At 36.2% G+C, this 17,875-nt stretch overlaps 1 protein-coding gene across 2 annotated transcripts in view; it reads left to right on the top strand.

The window, feature by feature from the left end:
- Positions 1 to 17,875, top strand: part of Abca5 (ATP binding cassette subfamily A member 5) — a 76,379-nt gene that overhangs the window by 28,099 nt on the left and 30,405 nt on the right. For both annotated transcript variants that reach the window (XM_028865277.2, XM_037201398.1), the window contains exons 12-19: positions 6,515 to 6,625; positions 7,843 to 8,018; positions 8,600 to 8,719; positions 9,755 to 9,893; positions 11,113 to 11,203; positions 11,382 to 11,521; positions 13,050 to 13,169; positions 15,160 to 15,361. In XM_028865277.2, the coding sequence (XP_028721110.1) occupies positions 6,515 to 6,625; positions 7,843 to 8,018; positions 8,600 to 8,719; positions 9,755 to 9,893; positions 11,113 to 11,203; positions 11,382 to 11,521; positions 13,050 to 13,169; positions 15,160 to 15,361 (1,099 nt within the window). The remainder of the gene's footprint in view (positions 1 to 6,514; positions 6,626 to 7,842; positions 8,019 to 8,599; positions 8,720 to 9,754; positions 9,894 to 11,112; positions 11,204 to 11,381; positions 11,522 to 13,049; positions 13,170 to 15,159; positions 15,362 to 17,875) is intronic.

Consider the following 17,875-nt stretch of genomic DNA (forward strand, 5'->3'; position numbering starts at 1 on the left):
AAGACTTATATCTTAAAAAGTATAGAACATTCCTGACAAAGCTTTAAGAACTAGACAGAAATACCATGTTTAAGGGTTGGAAGAATGAATGTGTAGGTGTGGATTCTATCCAGATTTTATAGATCACACTCAAGTCAAAATTCTATTAGGCTTTTTTGTTCATTTTGAAAAGTGGATTCTAAAAATTATGTATAAATTAAATGACTTAGAATTCCCCAAACCAATGTGAACAGCAACAGCAGCAGATTTGGAGTTTATCATTACCTTGCTTCAAGATTATAGTAATCACAACTTTTTTTCTTGGGGTAAAAGAAATAGAAAAAGCAGTGAAGCAGAGAACACAGAATGCTGTGGGATATTGCCCTTGTACACTGGTTTAATAAAACACCGATTGGCCAGTAGCCAGGCAGGTAGTATAGGTGTGGCCAGCAGAAGAGAAGACTGCTGGGAAGAGGAAGGGCTGAGTCACGAGTCACCAGCCAGACATAGAGGAAGCAAGATGACAAGGCAGAATTGAGAAAAGGTACCAAGCCACGTGGCTAAACATAATTAAGAATTATGGGTTAATTTAAGTGTAAGAGCTAGTCAGTAATAAGCCTGAGCTAATGGCGAAGCAGTTATAATTAATATAAGCCTCTGTGTGCTTACTTGGGGGATGTGAGTGGGAGAGATTTGTCCCAACCACTGGCCAGCTGGGACATAGAAAAACTCCAGCTACAACTGAAATATTACTTAAATTTTTATAAGAATTAAATTTTCAATAAAGTTTAAAACAAAACTAGAAAAATATGAACTGTGATCCATGCTGAGCACTGTATACAAAACCTAGTGGAAATCAGGTCATACAACCAAATACAAAACTTATGACAATAAAACTTAAAGAATTAAAACAAGGAGAAATCTTTTGAGACTTGGTTAAACAGAAGTTTTATAGGTATGGCTCCAAAAGCACAAACTGTATGCTATTGAAAAAGTCTTCTGCTTTTTGTAAGATACTGCTAAGGAAATGAAAAATGTAATAGATTGGAAGAAAGGTTTGTAAATCCTATGTCCAACAAAGCACTTTTATCTAGAATATTTAAAAATGCCTCAAAATGCAAAAGTAAGAAAACAATAGTGTAGTTGGAAGTTTTCCTGTCTCCCACTGGGTCCCGTAATCGCTCGGTCGCAAGTAAACACAGAGGCTTATATTAATTACAAACTGTATGGCCTATGGCTCAAGCTTCTTGCTAGCTAGCTCTTACAACTTAACTCAACCCATTCCTATTAATCTATGTTTTGCCACGTGGCTTCGTAGCATTACGTTCTCTCACATCTTGCTTCTCATGGTGGCGGCTTGCAGCATCTACCCCAACTCCGCCTTTCTCCTCTCTATATATTTTTGCTTGGATTTCCTGCCTGGCTATAACCTGTTTTGCCATAGACCAATGCAGCTTTATTTATTAACCAATACTCACAGCATACAGAAAGACATCCCACAACACTTTCCTTTTTCTGTCTAATCAAAAAAGAAGGTTTTAACTTTAACATAGTGAAATTACACATACCAAAACAATTATCAAGCAATAATTACAGTTACACTAGCTAGTCTATTTGTATTTGGCAAACTTAGAAAATATTCTATCATCCCCTATTTTTGTGAGTCTAAAGTTTTATACCTAATTTATCTTTTATGATGACTAAGGAAAACTATAATTATAACACTCTAGTCTTCAACTCCATCAAAGATCCCAGAAGGATATAATATTCCTAAGTAAACAGGAAGTGCATTATAAATAACTTCTAAAATTCTAGAAATGACAGAGACATCTGGCTGTCTGGACAGTCACCCAAAGTTCCTTTGCAATATTGAGGCATTCATCTTTAGCCTGCAGGTCTAGAGTCTCTGGCAGACTTTTTGTGAAGCAGAAAATTTGAAGGATTGTCTTACCTATTGGCAAAATTCATCAGTTGCTTTCCTCTGTGTCCTGCAGAATGTCTGACAGTATCTTCTGTGAAGCAGGAATCTGAAGGACCATCTCACTTTGTTTTGGCAAAGTTTAGTGGTCTCTTTCCCATGAGTCCTGCATGTCCAATTTATACAATATACTGTCAAGCAATCCAGGCAAGAGCAGTTTCTTGCCCAAATGGCCAGTGTTTCCAAGAAGATAAACTCCATATGGAGTGTCTTCGATGCCCATCTTCCTCTTTGAAGTAAATTGGTGCTGCCGGGAGCAGATATGTCTCATTGTCCAGAAAAGTCTAAGTTTTTAAAACATTTTAAATGTCATATTCAGTAGGTCTATGAAGTGTTTGAAGATTACCTACCTAATTGAAATATATCTATATATACCTAGAAAACTAACATGACTGTAAGTTTATCGTAGATGAGTAATTATTATTAATCTGTATTTCTTTCTTTCTTTTTTTTTTAAAAAGATTTATTTATTTATTATGTATACAGTGCTCTGTCTGCATGTATGCCTGCAGGCCAGAAGAGGGTGCCATATCTCATTATAGATGGTTGTGAGCCACCATGTGGTTGCTGGGAATTAAACTCAGGACCTCTAGACAGTGCTCTTAACCTCTGAGCCATCTCTCCAGCACCCCCCCCCTTTTAAATTTTTATTATTTATTTATTTATTTTGTTTTTCTAGACAGAGTTTCTCTGTGTAGCTTTGTGCCTTTCCTGGCTAGCCTCGAACTCACAGAGATCTGCCTGCCTCTGCCTCCCAAGTGCTGGGATTAAAGGCATGTGCCACCACTGCCCTGTATTTCTTAATTATACACTACAATTTTAAATGAGTTGCATAAACATAATACCTTAAACAAGAGTAGAAATATACAGTATAATGACATTAACTTTAAATTTGTATCAGTAAACTAAAATCCATAGCAATGTTAAACATTTCAAACAAGTTGTTGCTCTTTAAAAAGTAGATTCAATAATCTACCCTTTCATCCTATCATATCTATATTCCCTTTTCTTCTCTAGAAAGAGATTGCATTTATAATCAACCTCCTTCAAATAAAAATAAACATTTATAAAGAACGTTTTGGGAATTTGGGCATAGCTTTTCATACTACTTCCTGCTGATTGGGTGTGCTGGCAATCTTATGGGGATCCTGAGAAAATTCAAGATACTGGTCAAATCCTGGGAAGACTGTCTGTAACCTTTTTTTTTTTTTTTAAATGGTTTTTCAAGACAGGGTTTCTCTGTGTAGCTTTGCGCCTTTCCTGGATCTCGCTCTGTAGACTAGGCTGGCCTCGAACTCAGAGATCAGCCTGGCTCTGCCTCCTGAGTGCTGGGATTAAAGGCATGTGCCACCAATGCCTGGCTAACATTTGTTGATAGCTACTATCTGTCAAGGTTCAGGAGGTCTCACTTAATCAAATCTGATCCATCTTAACCAGAAACAAATCCACAGCCTGTTGTTTCCTGTGGAAACAAAAGCAGAGCCTCCTTTCTAAAGCAACATATCCTTAGATCCAAATTTTGAAGTCCAGATACCTTTAAAATATATATATTGGTTTAACTTAGCCACTTTTACAATCAAATGTCTTTCTGCATTTAGCTAATTAACAGTCAAAAAATTTAAAGAAAACACAATATACATAATCCAGCTCTCTGTGTATTTTCCATCTTTACGTGGCTATTTTATATTACTTTCATTGTCTCTCTAAAGACTTTACTTTTTAAAACTATTTATTTCTTTATATAACTGCCTATACTCATTTTCCTCTCTTTTCCAAGTCTATGTACATTTTTACACACACTATAAACTGTTCAGAGGTTTATTCCATCAGTATCTGTCTTACTGTGTATCTATAATCCTTTTCTGACCAGGAGAGATTTTAAACTGCTAAGCTGCATAGCAGCTTTGACTGACTCTGCTCCGTTAGGTTTCCCAACATGGCAGAGGTACGTTTACTGCCAGCTCTGGGAGCCATGCTCACCACCAGCTCGGGGAAGCAGTGGATCTGTGCCTCCATCAAGCAGCTTGTAGCCCAGAAACCTTTTTTTTTTGTCTGTACTAGCAAAAGCTAAACCTACCACACAGCGACACTTTGGTGTATGGTGGCAGGAATCCACAATGCTATGCTCAAGCTCAAATGCTGCAGCATCTCTGTGCCACAGCTCACGAGAGACACAAACTAGGAAGCTGCTCTTGCCTCTTTTTTTTAAATGCATTTTTTAAATTACACTCATGATATTCATTACTTACACTCATGATATTAATCACATTTGTGGTATTCTTAGATTACATTTGCAGTATTCATTCAATTATATATATATATATTTTAAATTTTAAATGTCGAATGTCATTTCTTGAAGGGGGTAGGAGGTCTTAAATATAGGCTTACAGCACAATGGGAGGACCCTGAAGGGCAGAATTTCACTACTGATGTTTTACAATCTTGCATCTAAGCTGTTAATGCCTATTATTCAGGATACACAGACAAGGAACTTCCCTTAAGCAATCAGGAGGGTGGAACCTGGCAGGGAATTAGCACAGGGAGGATATCAAGGTCAAGGTCCGCAAGCAAGGCAACAGTTATCCAAAACGGGGGCCAGGGCCCTGCAGGTCCCCCTTTTATTAAAAAATGAGCTTCTGACTTGGGTTGCGTGGGACGTCAGCAGGTCACCTTACCCGTCATGGAGATGCCTGCCCAGGCCACACAGGTGCTCTGTCTTAGGTTGGTGAGTGCCCCCCAGACATTACCTATCTCTGAATACTCATTATCATACCGGCTCAATCATGTGTGAGCTGCATAGTTAATTGCTGCCAAAGATCTCAAAGTGGCACTGGGCTTGCAATCTGTGTGTTCAATACAGAAAAGACCAACAGAGGTCCTATCTCACCCATAGCCAGTATTGCCTCTGTTTTAGAACCCCTTTTTAAAGCTTTCTCAGGTTTTAGGTGGAAATTCTTGCCCCACAATGGAACACAAGATGTAGCTGGAAGTTTTCCTGTGTCCCACCCGGTCCTGCAGCTGCTCAGTCCCAAGTAAACACACAGATGTTGTAAACATTAATTACAAACTGTATGGCCTATGGCTCAGGCTTCTGCTAGCTAGCTCTTTCATGTTAAATTAACCCATTTCTGTTGATCTATATGTTGCTGCATGGCCATGACGTTACTGGTCTGCTGACATCTTGTTCCTTGGGTGGCGGGCTGGTGTCTCTCCTGACTACACCCTTCTTTGTCTCCATCTTTAGTTTGAATGTACCGCCTAACCTTATTCTGCCTCGCCATAGGCCAGTGCAGCTTTATATGTTAACCAATGGTAGCAACATATATTCACAGCATACAGAAAGATATCCCACAGCACAACAGCCTGTGTGTTGTAGTTTGTTTCTTGTTGTTGCGATAAACATAATGAGCAATATCAACTTGGGGAAGAAGGTTTTTAATTGGTGAAATTATTAAGGCCATTCCACTTAGTTCAGTCCATCATTGAAGGAAGTCAGGGCAGGAGCTAAGCTGAAACCATGGAGGTACACTGCATGCAGGCTTCCTTTCCCTGGTTAAGCTTTCTTATATAACCCAGAACTATCTGCCCAGAGGTGGCACTGCCAACTGTGGACTGGGCCCTCCCATACCAATCATCAAGAACAGGTCCCACAGACATGCCCACAGGCCTATGTGAGGGAGGCAGTCTATCAAATGAGACTCAAAAACTTGGGGATGTGTCCAGTTAACAGCTACCTAGGAGGCCATGTAATAAATGGATAAACTATTTAAACATGTTTTACCAGTGGAAAAAATGGGTCGCAAACTGGCACATGAAATTATGTTAAATATTACTCATTAAGGCAATACAAATTAAAATCACAATGAGATAATTAAAATTATAAATACTCATGATGTGTATTAATAAGCATATAGGAAATATATACTTTACTGAACTATTTTGGTTGACATGAGTATGTGTGCACAGATTATTGGTATATTTGAGCTCCTCTGAGGAAATTATATTTATGATCTTGTTATAAGTTTCTTACTGAATTGTTTCCTACATTATTCTTTTAAGATCCCACAGTTTTAATTTGTTTGTTTTTTAAGAAACAAGGTTTTGCTATTCAGCCTAGTATGGTCTTGAACTCTTGATTCCTCCTCTCTCTGCCACCTTAGTGCCCCACCACAGCTAACTCAACTCCATCATTTAGCCTGGGCTACCGACTTGGATATGAGACTTCCCTCTCCTTCCTCTTTTACATTTCAGCTGTGGATGCAGAAACACAGCTCTTTTAATTTCCTTGATAATTTAAAAGTCAGTACACAGAAAACCTTCAAATACTTTGTGTATACCTTAAATCTTAGTGTCTGAACAAATTAATAAGTTTATTTACATTTCCTGTTATTTAAACCACTGACTATGTTGATTCCACTTAACCTGCATAAATTATGTTGTTAACTTTATGTATTGAAATTTGTCTTCCTTAAGATTGCTTGGAATTATGAATTGCCGTATATAGCTGAACAGAAATTAAAAACACATTTGAGCCTTCTTCTTTTTTCCCTGAACTAGATTTGTCATTTGACATATATGAAGGTCAAATTACTGCATTACTGGGCCACAGTGGAACAGGAAAAAGTACACTGATGAATATTCTTTGTGGGTTGTGCCCACCTTCTGATGGTAAGAGTTTTCTCACTTAGAAAAAAGAAATCTTAAAATTTTGTAAGCATTATTAATGAAGGAGTCACAGTATGTAGCAATTATTTGTCTCTTTACATGTATACTAGATGATTTGTGTCAGTGATTTGGAATAGCTATTTCTACATCTATGAAGAAGTTTTTTTTTTTTAACTATATACACTATTTTTTTAAAACAAAAAATTGGTTCCATGATATTTAATAAAGTACAAAAGAAATCTAAATTTTTAACTACTTATTTTGATTTACTTTATTTTTGATTTATTTAATATACCTATTTCCATCACATTTATATGTGTACAGGTCCATATTCCTTATTTACATGAGAAAAATAAATCAGTAAGTAACTAATTGGAAATTAAATTGATATTGGGAAAAAACACAAAATCTCAATATGCAGATGAAGGAAAGAATGATAAATATCAACGCTATCTTCTAAAATACAATTTTAGGAGCAGTACCTCAAAGGTATAATCTAGATCTGGGATTGTTTTATAGGTGTAAACTCTGTGTAAAATGTTCATGTTTCTGCAATTACTATATTGTCAGTGAAGTAAATTTTATCGTGAAGGGACTAGATAATATTGAATTTGCATTTCAACTTTGTAAATGAGACTTGACCTTCAAAATTAGTGTGACCTGTTCTTTGTTTTTATTTGCGATGTTCTCTGACATTAGTTATAATATCTTATAATTTAGACATACGATTTTTGTTAGAGTTCACCATACATTATCACATGATTTAACAGTTCATAAGTGGAGCATATTATCATTCATTTGAGATAATAAGAAAGCTGGAATTCAGGACATTATGTTAAAGATCATACAGCCAGCTTGTGTAAAATTTGTAGATCTTACTTCATTATCTTATAGTATCTGAAGGTGAAAGAAGTCTTTACTGAACCATAAATATAAATAGTGTCACTGTAGTTACATAGATGTTTCATGTTAAGCCTGTAGTTTATTGTTCTTTCCACTATATAATATGACCTGGAAATGAAGGAAAATGAGTTTCAAATGTAAGTGAAAACATATCACCAATACTATCGAAATGAGAATGTTATGTCTTCTAAATTTATATTAATTCTGGCTTTGCATATATGTTGTAACAAAATGAGTAAATTATTAGTTACATCAAAACATGCATTTTTTTTAAACACTCAATGTCTTTAATGTAAATATAAATATTTTGCTTTTAGGCTTTGCTTCTATATATGGACACAGAGTCTCTGAAATAGATGAAATGTTTGAAGCAAGAAAAATGATTGGCATTTGTCCACAGTTAGATATAAACTTTGATGTTTTGACAGTAGAAGAAAATTTATCAATTTTGGCTTCAATCAAAGGAATCCCAGCCAACAATATAATACAAGAAGTATGTTATCCATATATAAACCATCACTGTATTTCCTATAAATTAATATACTTTGTAATAATTGTACAATAAATATGCTTGAAAATCTAAACATATAAAACCTATCTGGGCCAGTAAACAGAAAATATGAAGAATTAGATGGATGTGGAGTACATACCTTAGCACATGTGAATAATTGTTTTTTCATCTGGAAGGTACTTACTTTCCCCTTCCTCTCATCTGCTCTGCGCTCACTCCTCTTCTGCACATCACTCTCCCTCCCTCAGTACACACAGAGCCTTCAGACTCATCTTTTTCCCTTCCCCATTACCCAGCAAGGCACAAAATCGAAACAGACTTCCTCCAAGAACCTTGTTACTTATTATTTCCAAAATTATATATAATATTCATAAAATTAAGCACATCCTAACATTTTTAAGTTGATATTAAAACTAATTTAAAATTATACTGCTTAAATGATGCTTAAAATAATACTTCAAAACTTAAGATACATAAAACTTAAGATATATAAAAATTAATTTTGATGATTATGGAAATTATATGGTTGTTAAAATGACATTGTTCACACTTTACTTTTACAGGTGCAAAAGGTTTTACTGGATTTGGACATGCAAGCCATCAAAGATAATCAAGCAAAAAAATTAAGTGGGGGCCAAAAAAGAAAGCTGTCTTTAGGAATTGCAGTTCTTGGGAATCCGAAGGTAAATATAGTAATAATTTCACTGATGAGATAATTTTAAATTATATTAGATATGAAAGGTTATGGGGCTGGAGATGTACTTTGGTGGTTAAGAGCACTGACTGCTCTTCCAGGGGACCTGTGTTCGTTTCCCAGCACCCACATAGTAACTCACAGCTGTTTCTCACTCCAGTTCCCGGAGGATCTGATACACTTTTCTGCCTTCTGGGGCAACAGGTATACATGAAGTGCACAGACATGCATGCATGCAAAAACACTCATACATATACAATAATAAATAGATTTTTAAAAAGTTAAAACAAGACAAAAATTAAAGGGATAATTAAGTTAGTCACTATCTGGGTGCACTGATTTTACATGTGTTTGTTCCCTAGTTTGTAGAAACAGAGAAGCAACTTTGCCTTACACATAGTTAAAAAGCTCATGTATGTGTTTGTGACAAAGAGCCAAAGGTAACCACTCTCCTGCTGTGTTCCTCCTTTCTACTGTAGCATGGGATCATGATGGATTCTGAATTTTTATTACCTATACTTTCTGCTAGCACCCACTATCATGTTTTTTAAATTAAAAACAATTTGAAGCCAGACGAGGTGGCACATGCCTGTAATCCAGCACTCAAGAAGCTGAGTCATGAGTTCAAGGCCGGTTTAGACTACATAGTAAGAGTCTATCTTAATAAAAAGTTCCCCTCAAAAAATAGAATAAGTGTCCTGTCCCCTGAAAATGCTTACTTACCTTGAAATGATATAGGACATTCTCTAAAAAATAACTTGCTGTATGTGCAGATTCAATTATATATAGCAATATACTTAATTTTTTTCCACTTTATTTGTCCGATTGTTATACCAGTGTCTTATATATAAGTAACCACAGAAAAGATTCACTTACAATTTTAAACATTTATACAAACTTTATATAAGAGTGAAAAACAGATTTTTGGGTGAAAATATTAACTTGAAATAGAGAAATTTTCCAGTATCCACATAAATTTTAAATATTTGGTTTTCCTGCTTTTTTTATATCTGTGTTCACTCAGATACTACTGCTAGATGAACCAACAGCAGGAATGGACCCCTGCTCTCGTCACATTGTTTGGAATCTTTTAAAATACAGAAAAGCTAACAGAGTGACAGTATTCAGTACTCATTTTATGGACGAAGCTGACATTCTTGCTGGTGAGATTTTTGCTTTACTTTTAAAAGATAAGGTCACAAGCCTGAAGAGAAATAAAAATGGAAATGCTAAATCCCAAGGAATAATTATATCTTGGTGTACAATCTAAACAAAAATATTTTTAAAAATGAAAAATTATATATTTCTGTGTTCAGTCTTTCCCAAATCATCCTGAGTGAGTTCCCAAAAGAACTCATATAAGATTTTCCATATTACCATAGTCATTATATATTAATCTATTATAGCAAAAGGCTATGAAACAAAATTGGCAAAGGGCTAAATCATATAAGGCACAGTCTGGAGGAAGCCAGGCACAGATTCCCAGAGTCCCTTAATTTCTCCATAGCTTACTTGTACCATTTTTATAAAATATTGTCTTATAGTTTATTAGAGACTCAGTGTCCATGATTCCTGTGGGGACTGGTCATAGAGCTACTATTCCTAACAGAGCAATTCAAGACTTCATAACACAGAACAATTCTAGACTCCTTAAAGGAAAACAAGCATTCAATATAAACTATATTTGTGTGTGTGTAGAGTTTTTGACACTAATAGGAATCTTCCTCCGTCCAGATTCCCAGGTACTAGTCAAGGGTGAGCTTTATAAGCAGGTCATTCTAAGGCAGGTTTCACTGGCCTGTCAACCATTTATGTGCAGTTTTGTGTGTGTGTGTGTGTGTGTGTGTGTGTGTGTGTGTGTGTGTAAACCACACAGAGTCCAGGTTTATGTTAGAGTTGATTTTTTAACACCTAGAACAAAGGTCTGAGAGTTTGAACTACTATAACTTCTTTTTCTAGTTGCTTGTGTAGTTTAATAAATGGATAAGTTCACTCATCTCTTCAGCAGTATCTCTATCAAAAAGAATCCAATGAACTAACATTTTTATTCTTGTTATTATGTTTCCTTTCTTTGTACATTTGGTTATACAGGAATTATGAAAACTCCTGTATTATAAGTTCCTTTAAGAAGAGTCTGAGCTATGTGGGGTATGCACTCTGGAGTTAGGCTGCCTGAGTACAGTTCCTGACTTCATTATGGTAGTAGCTATGTGAAACATGTCTAAACAATATGTATTTGTCTTCTCTCAATATTCTCATCTGAAAAAAATAGGTGATGATCTTCTAGTGTCTTCCTCATAACGTTGTTGTGATAATTAATGATATAATACTTGGATGTATGCTAATTAACTTAGCCATTGAAATATGAATTCCACTTTGTAGATAGGAAAGCTGTCATATCACAAGGAATGCTGAAATGTGTTGGTTCTTCAATTTTCCTAAAGAGTAAATGGGGAATCGGCTACCGCCTGAGGTAACACTTGTTCTTCTGTGACTTTACTCTATTTGTATTTGTGCTTGACCTGCTATTACTATTTTTAGGGCTTGCTATATTATGCCTTAACTATGTTAGTGATACAATTTAAACTTTCAGAATTTAGTGTTGGTTGTTTATGGAATAATCATAACAATCATGATTTTGCTTTCTCTAGCATGTACATTGACAGATACTGTGCCACAGAGTCACTTTCTTCACTGGTTAGGCAGCACATACCTGCAGCTACTTTACTGCAACAGAATGACCAACAGCTTGTGTATAGCTTGCCTTTCAAAGACATGGACAAATTTTCAGGTATATTTTTCAGTTTCTTGATTGACTAGGACTTTTGTTTTGGGAATAGGCTTTTTGATGATTTTTCTATGTAATAGTCCCAGCTGCCAGAACTTGTAGTTTTTCTACTTTATCTAGTCTTTGAGCCTGAAATACTGAATACTAATGTGTGTGCTTCTTGTTTTTGTCTTTTTACAAATAGCATGTAACTGTAATTTGTTAATTTAAATACTTAATGAAAATAAAGAGAATTATGTTTATGTTGTTAAGAAAAAAATTAGCTGGGTGGTGGTGGCGCACACCTTTAATCCCAGCACTTGGGAGGCAGAGCCAGGTGGATCTCTGTGAGTTTGAGGCCAGCCTGGGCATAAGAGTGAGATCCAGGACAGGCACCAAAACTACACAGAGAAACCCTGTATCAAAAAACAAAACAAAAAAAAATTAATTAAGGCTTGGTCTGGTGGTGCCCGTCTGTAATCATAGCACTTGGGAGGTAGAGGCCCCCGAAGGATGGCTACAGGTGTGAGGCCAGTCTAGTCTGCATAGCAAGTCCCAGAGCAACCCAGCCAGTTCTACAGTGGCCGATCCTGTTTCAAAAAAAGCCAGAATTTGTTGTAGATTTCCTGAGGACAATATGCATATCTCTGTGGTTTTTGTTGTTGTTGTTTGGTTTTGGTGTATATGTGTGTAGGGAGGCTTTGTGCATGTTTTCAAACATTTTCTATTTCAGAATAAATTATAAAGTAATTATTTTAATTTAGAATTATCATTTAAGTGCTATACAATATTTATTAATTTTAATTTATAACATAATGAAGTTATAATATTTTTCCATAAATAAAATTTCCTTGGCATTCTTTGGAATTTATAATATTATGTTAAAAGTATCCTGAGACCAAAATCTTTGAGTGCCACTATGCTGATTAAATTTAATAATATTCTAATTTTTTCTTTCTTTCTCTCTCTCTCTCTCTTTCTTTTTCTCTCTCTTGCTCTTTCTTTCTTGCTCTCTCTCTTTCTTTCTCTCTCCCTTCCTTCCTTCCTTCCTTCCTTCCTTCCTTCCTCCCTCCCTCCCTTCCTTCCTTCCTTCCTTTTTTTCTTTCTTTCTCTTTTTCTTTCTCTTTATTTCTTGGCTTAGACCTCACCATGTAGTGCTGGCTAGTCCTCTTGCCTCAGCCTCTAGATTGCTGAGGTCACAGACATGAATTACTGTGCCTGCCTGCCTTATACCCATTTTTGAATGTATTTTAGACTAATTTGTATTATTTTTGAGTGGTGTTGTAGGTCAATTTATATTAATTTTATTTTAGATTATGTGTGTGGGGAGAGGGTATTTGCATGTGAATCCAGGTGCCTGTGTAGGCTTCTTGGAGGTATCAGATTCCCATGAGCTAGAGCTGTGAGTTACCCCAACATTGGTGCAAGGAACTGAACTTGGGTTCTTAGTAAGAGCATATTTGCTTTTAACTGCTGAGCCATCTCTTCAGCCTTCTGCACAACTTATGAGAACTCTATACCATTCGACCTGTGTTTTTTTTTTTCCTTCTAGGTTTGTTTTCTGCTCTAGACATTCATTCAAATCTGGGTGTTATTTCTTATGGTGTTTCCATGACAACATTGGAAGATGTATTCTTAAAGCTAGAAGTTGAAGCAGAAATTGACCAAGCAGGTAAAAACAGAACTAAAAATATCAGTCAATGAACTAGACAAGACAAAAAATTTTATAAGCAAATAAATTATGCAACCCTATGAAGTTTGTGTTGCCTTGTGGAACCAAAGACAGAAGTAAATAAGTAGCTGAAGTATTTGTGAATAGTGATAGAAATTATGATATGATATTCTTGGAAGGTTTTATTGTCAGGGAGGACTTCATTGAGAAGATATTTGAACTGAGATGTCAATTACCAGAAAAATCCAGACATGCAAGTATTTTAGGACAAAATGTACTATATAAAGAAAATTTCTACTTCTTAGTTGTTGAGACATTAATTAGATGTCTTTGAAGTATGAAAACACAGGTCACCATGGCAGTAACTATGAAGAAAGTAATATTACATTGATGTCAGAGAGTACCCCAAGAGCCAGGTCATGTTTTGCTTCTGAGTCTCTGAGAAGAGCTTCCTTTAATTTTTTTAGTACAATGTCAAGGGGTTTTAGAGCAAAGAAATAACATAGTAAGCCCTGCTTTGTGTTTTAGTGAACATGTTCGTGGTTGGGGAGATAGCGCCATTATAGAGCACTTGTCTGGCATCTCGAAGATTCTGGGTTTTTGTTCAGCACTGAAAAAAATGTTTTTAATTATTGAATGATAACAGATCAGTGAGGAAACTTGTATGTAAATCTTAGTTTGAATCAGGAGGGCAGTAAATTCTGCAAGAAATGCATTTGTGTTGTATTGATCTCAGCAATAATGATTTGCTGAGGATTCTTAGGGAGGGATCAAGAATCAATCTCAAGTTTTTGCTTTGAGAACCTGATGTAGGATTGCTACTTTCTGAGAGTAGAAGGATAGGGTTATGTGTAGATGTAACCAACCGTCTTATTAAATAAGAAACACAGAAACAATGTAAAAGAGAAAGCCGAGAGGTCAGAGCTCAGAGCTAAAATCTCACCCTTCCTCCTGCTGTCCCAGCTTCGCGAAAAGAGACCTACTTCCTGTCGGTTCGTTTTTTTTATAGTATGTTGTTCTGCCTTCTCATTGGTTGTAAACCCAAACACATGACTGCCTCATCACTGTCTGAATGTACAGCCCCCTAGGTCTTAAAGGCATATGTCTCCAATGCTGACTATATCCCTGAACACACAGAGATCTTATGGGATTAAAGGCGTGTGCCACCACCGCCACACTCTTGCTATGGCTCTAATAGCTCTGACCCTGAACACACAGATATCTATGGGATTAAAGGCGTGTGCCACCACCGCCACACTCTTGCTATGGCTCTAATAGCTCTGACCCCCGGACAACTTTATTTATTAACATACAATCAAAATAATAATTCAGTACAATTAGATTACCACCACAGTTATGTAAAGATAGGATGCATTTTTGGTGTCGTTGTTTGACATGTATCTGAAGCTAAGTGAAGATGTGAGGGCTAGACATGAAAATTCTGAAGTCACAACAACACTGTTCTATGGAAAGAGGTAAGAACACTTGGTGGGAGAATATAGAGGTGTAAAGGGCAACCCCTGATGGTATGCAGTCAAGGAGCAAGAGAAGGGCTGACAATTAGAATTTTCTTTCTTCACTAAAGAACAGAGAAGGGAAGTTTGAGAAAAAGCTGTCTTTGGGGAAAAAGAAAGTAGATATTTAATTGTCAAATAGCATACAGAGTAAAGTGAGGAAAGAAAATAGTTTTGGATACAGGATAATGAGGGGCTTGGTAGTGGGTAAGACACTAGTGACCTTGCCAAGAGCATCTTGTGTGGTATGGCAAAGAGTGCAGCTGGAGCTATGTAGTACAAGATGAGAATTTCATGATTGAAACTTAGCACTTGTTCAACTTGAATAGATGTTGACAAAGTGTAGAAGAGTTCCATTTTGTTCCACATCACTTCCAGATTCATTCTGTAAAATTGACATGTCTTAGTTTTTAATCTTTCTATCCAAACATATTCCAGAATTTTTATTTTTTTTGTTTACTTTTATTGGCAAGTAGATTATAGCATATTTACACAGCAGCCACTGGAGGAAGAAATGGACTCAAAATCTTTTGATGAAATGGAACAGAGTTTACTTATTCTTTCTGAAACAAAAGCTTCTCTAGTGAGCACCATGAGCCTTTGGAAACAGCAAGTGTCTACAATAGCAAAGTTTCATTTCCTCACATTGAAACGAGAAAGCAAATCAGTGCGCTCAGTGTAAGTGTAATTATCATTCTTCTGAAAACTTGTCCTTTTGAGGTTGCAAATTGGATTTGCTGTCTGAACTTTTAAATAACGACATGTACACAGCTTTGTAGTTTTGAAAGGTTAAAATGATGATTTCACGGTATCAAAAGGTACAGTAATTTTATCACAGACCCATTATACTTTATTTTTTATTCAGATTGATTGATTGATTGAGACAAAAGTCTCACTGTGTAGCACTGGCTGGCATGGAATCACTATGTACACCAGGCTGGCCTTCACTTAACAGATATCCACCTGTCTCTGCCTCCTAATCCCTCTGCTGGGATTAAAGGTGTTTACCACCATGCCAGTCCCTGTACTCTTTTTATCTGAACTTGTATCTGTTGTCTTATCTTTAAAATGATGAAGTGACAAGTAATACTATCTAATGTCTAATTTTGGAGTTTTGCCATTATATTTAAATTTTTTACTTATATCTTTTCATAATTTTCCATTCATTAATTTTTATAATTGTTTTTATTAAACAGCAAGAAAGTTAAGTTTTATCCCTGTTTATCAGATTAAGAAAACTGAAATATAAAGAAAGCCATTTAGCTAGTAAACCTAGGATTTAAAAAATTCTCTACATAAATTTATTCTCTCTCAGTTAATACCCCTTCTCATTCTGATAATGACCTTGGCAAATTATATTTCCTGCTTTAATATACCATATGTCTGTCTTGTTAGAGCCAAAATGATTGTAGGAATAAAATTTAATAACAGTTCAAGCTAAACTTTAGAACATTCATAAATGTGTGAAATATTCTGGTGTTATTTGAGGTTTTGACCAAATTTATTTAGTATCAAACAAGTGCTAGACAAGCATCTGATTTGTTTCTATATCACTTGTCCTGAAAAAAAAAATGTTTATTTAAGTCAGCATATTTTAAATTTATTTAGTTGAACATCATTTTGATAATACATTCTCTGGAAAACAATGAAAGTGACTTAATTCAGATTGCTGTAATAAAATTTTATGAACTGGGTGGTTTTGGCAATTAGAAGTTGGGGATCCCAAGTGTCAGCATAGTAAAGGCTCTTTTCTTTCCTTGAAGAAGGATGCCATTTAGTTGCATGCTTTAGTGATTTCTTTTTTTGTTTGGAAAGAACATGCAAACCAGCACACTAACACGTGCTTGTTGGTGTTACTTTTAAAAGGGTGCTAATCCCATCATAAGGGCCTTATCTAATTTGCATTGCTCTCCAGAGTTCCTGTCTTCAGATATCATCAGACTAAGGATTAGGGCTTCACTATGTAAATTTGAGAGGACACAAACATTGAGTTTAAGATAAAAATGTTGTATGGTCAAATATACTAGGAACTGCTTCTTATAATTCTTTCAAAGAATAGTTAACATGTAAGAACATCATGGAAATTATTTTTCCGGTTTTGTAATATAAAATTTTAACGTTAACCTGAAGTTTCCATATATTCTTGTCATGATTTTTTTCTTTCTTTTTTTTTGTGGGTAGAGATAAATCAATAAATTTTATATTCAGTTTTAAAAAATGCAATAAACATTTCATGATATCATTACTAGGATAACAGAGTCCCAGGTGACACAATATCGTAGGTTCCTGCTCTATAATAATCAGCACATGACATAGAAATGCTAAGAGGGAAAAAAACTTCACTCCTGAACTTTCTTTCTTTTCATTTTTTTATTAAGAAATTTTCTATTCACTTTACATATCAACCACAGATCTCCCCTCTTCTCTCTTCCCATCCCTCAACCTTCCTCCCTAACCCACCCCGCATCCCCACATTTTCCAAATCAAGGTTTCCTATGGGGAGTCAGCAGAGCCTGGCACACTCAGCTGAGGCAGGTCTGAGCCTTACTCCCTGCATCAGGGCTGTCGCACCCTAGGCATTGGGCTCTATAATGCCTACCCATGCACCAGGGATGGATCCTGATCCCCCTGCCTGGGGCCCCCCCAAACAGTTCAAGTTAAACAAATGTCTCCCATATCCAGAATGCCTAGTCTAGTCAAATGGGTCTCCATAGCTATTAGTCCACAGTTCATGGGTTTCCACTAGTGTGGCTAGTCATCTCTGCACATTTTCCCATCATTATCTCCATGTCCTGCCCACAGAATCCCTCCTCTTTCTCATTGATTGAATTCCCGGAACTCTGCCTGGTGCTCTGCCGTGGATCTCTGCATCTGCTTCCATCAGTCACTGGATGAAGGCTCTATGATGACAGAGTATTCACTAGACCAGGCACCCTATTAGTTGTCCAAGGTGGGGTCATCCTTGTAGGTTCCTAAGAGCTTCCCCGGCACCCTGCCTCTTCCTATTCCCATGATGTCTTCTTCATGTATCATGGTACCTCTTTCCTTGCTCTCCCACTCTGTCCCTGTTCCAGATCGACCCTCCCATTTCCTTATGTTTTCATCCCCCATTCTTTGCCCTCCATTCCCTCCACCTCACTCCCAGTTTGCTCATGTAGATCTCAGGGCAATCTATGTGTCTCTTTTAGGGCC

Source organism: Peromyscus leucopus, chromosome 8b, assembly GCF_004664715.2.
Source record: "Peromyscus leucopus breed LL Stock chromosome 8b, UCI_PerLeu_2.1, whole genome shotgun sequence".
Taxonomy (NCBI): Eukaryota; Metazoa; Chordata; class Mammalia; order Rodentia; family Cricetidae; genus Peromyscus; species Peromyscus leucopus.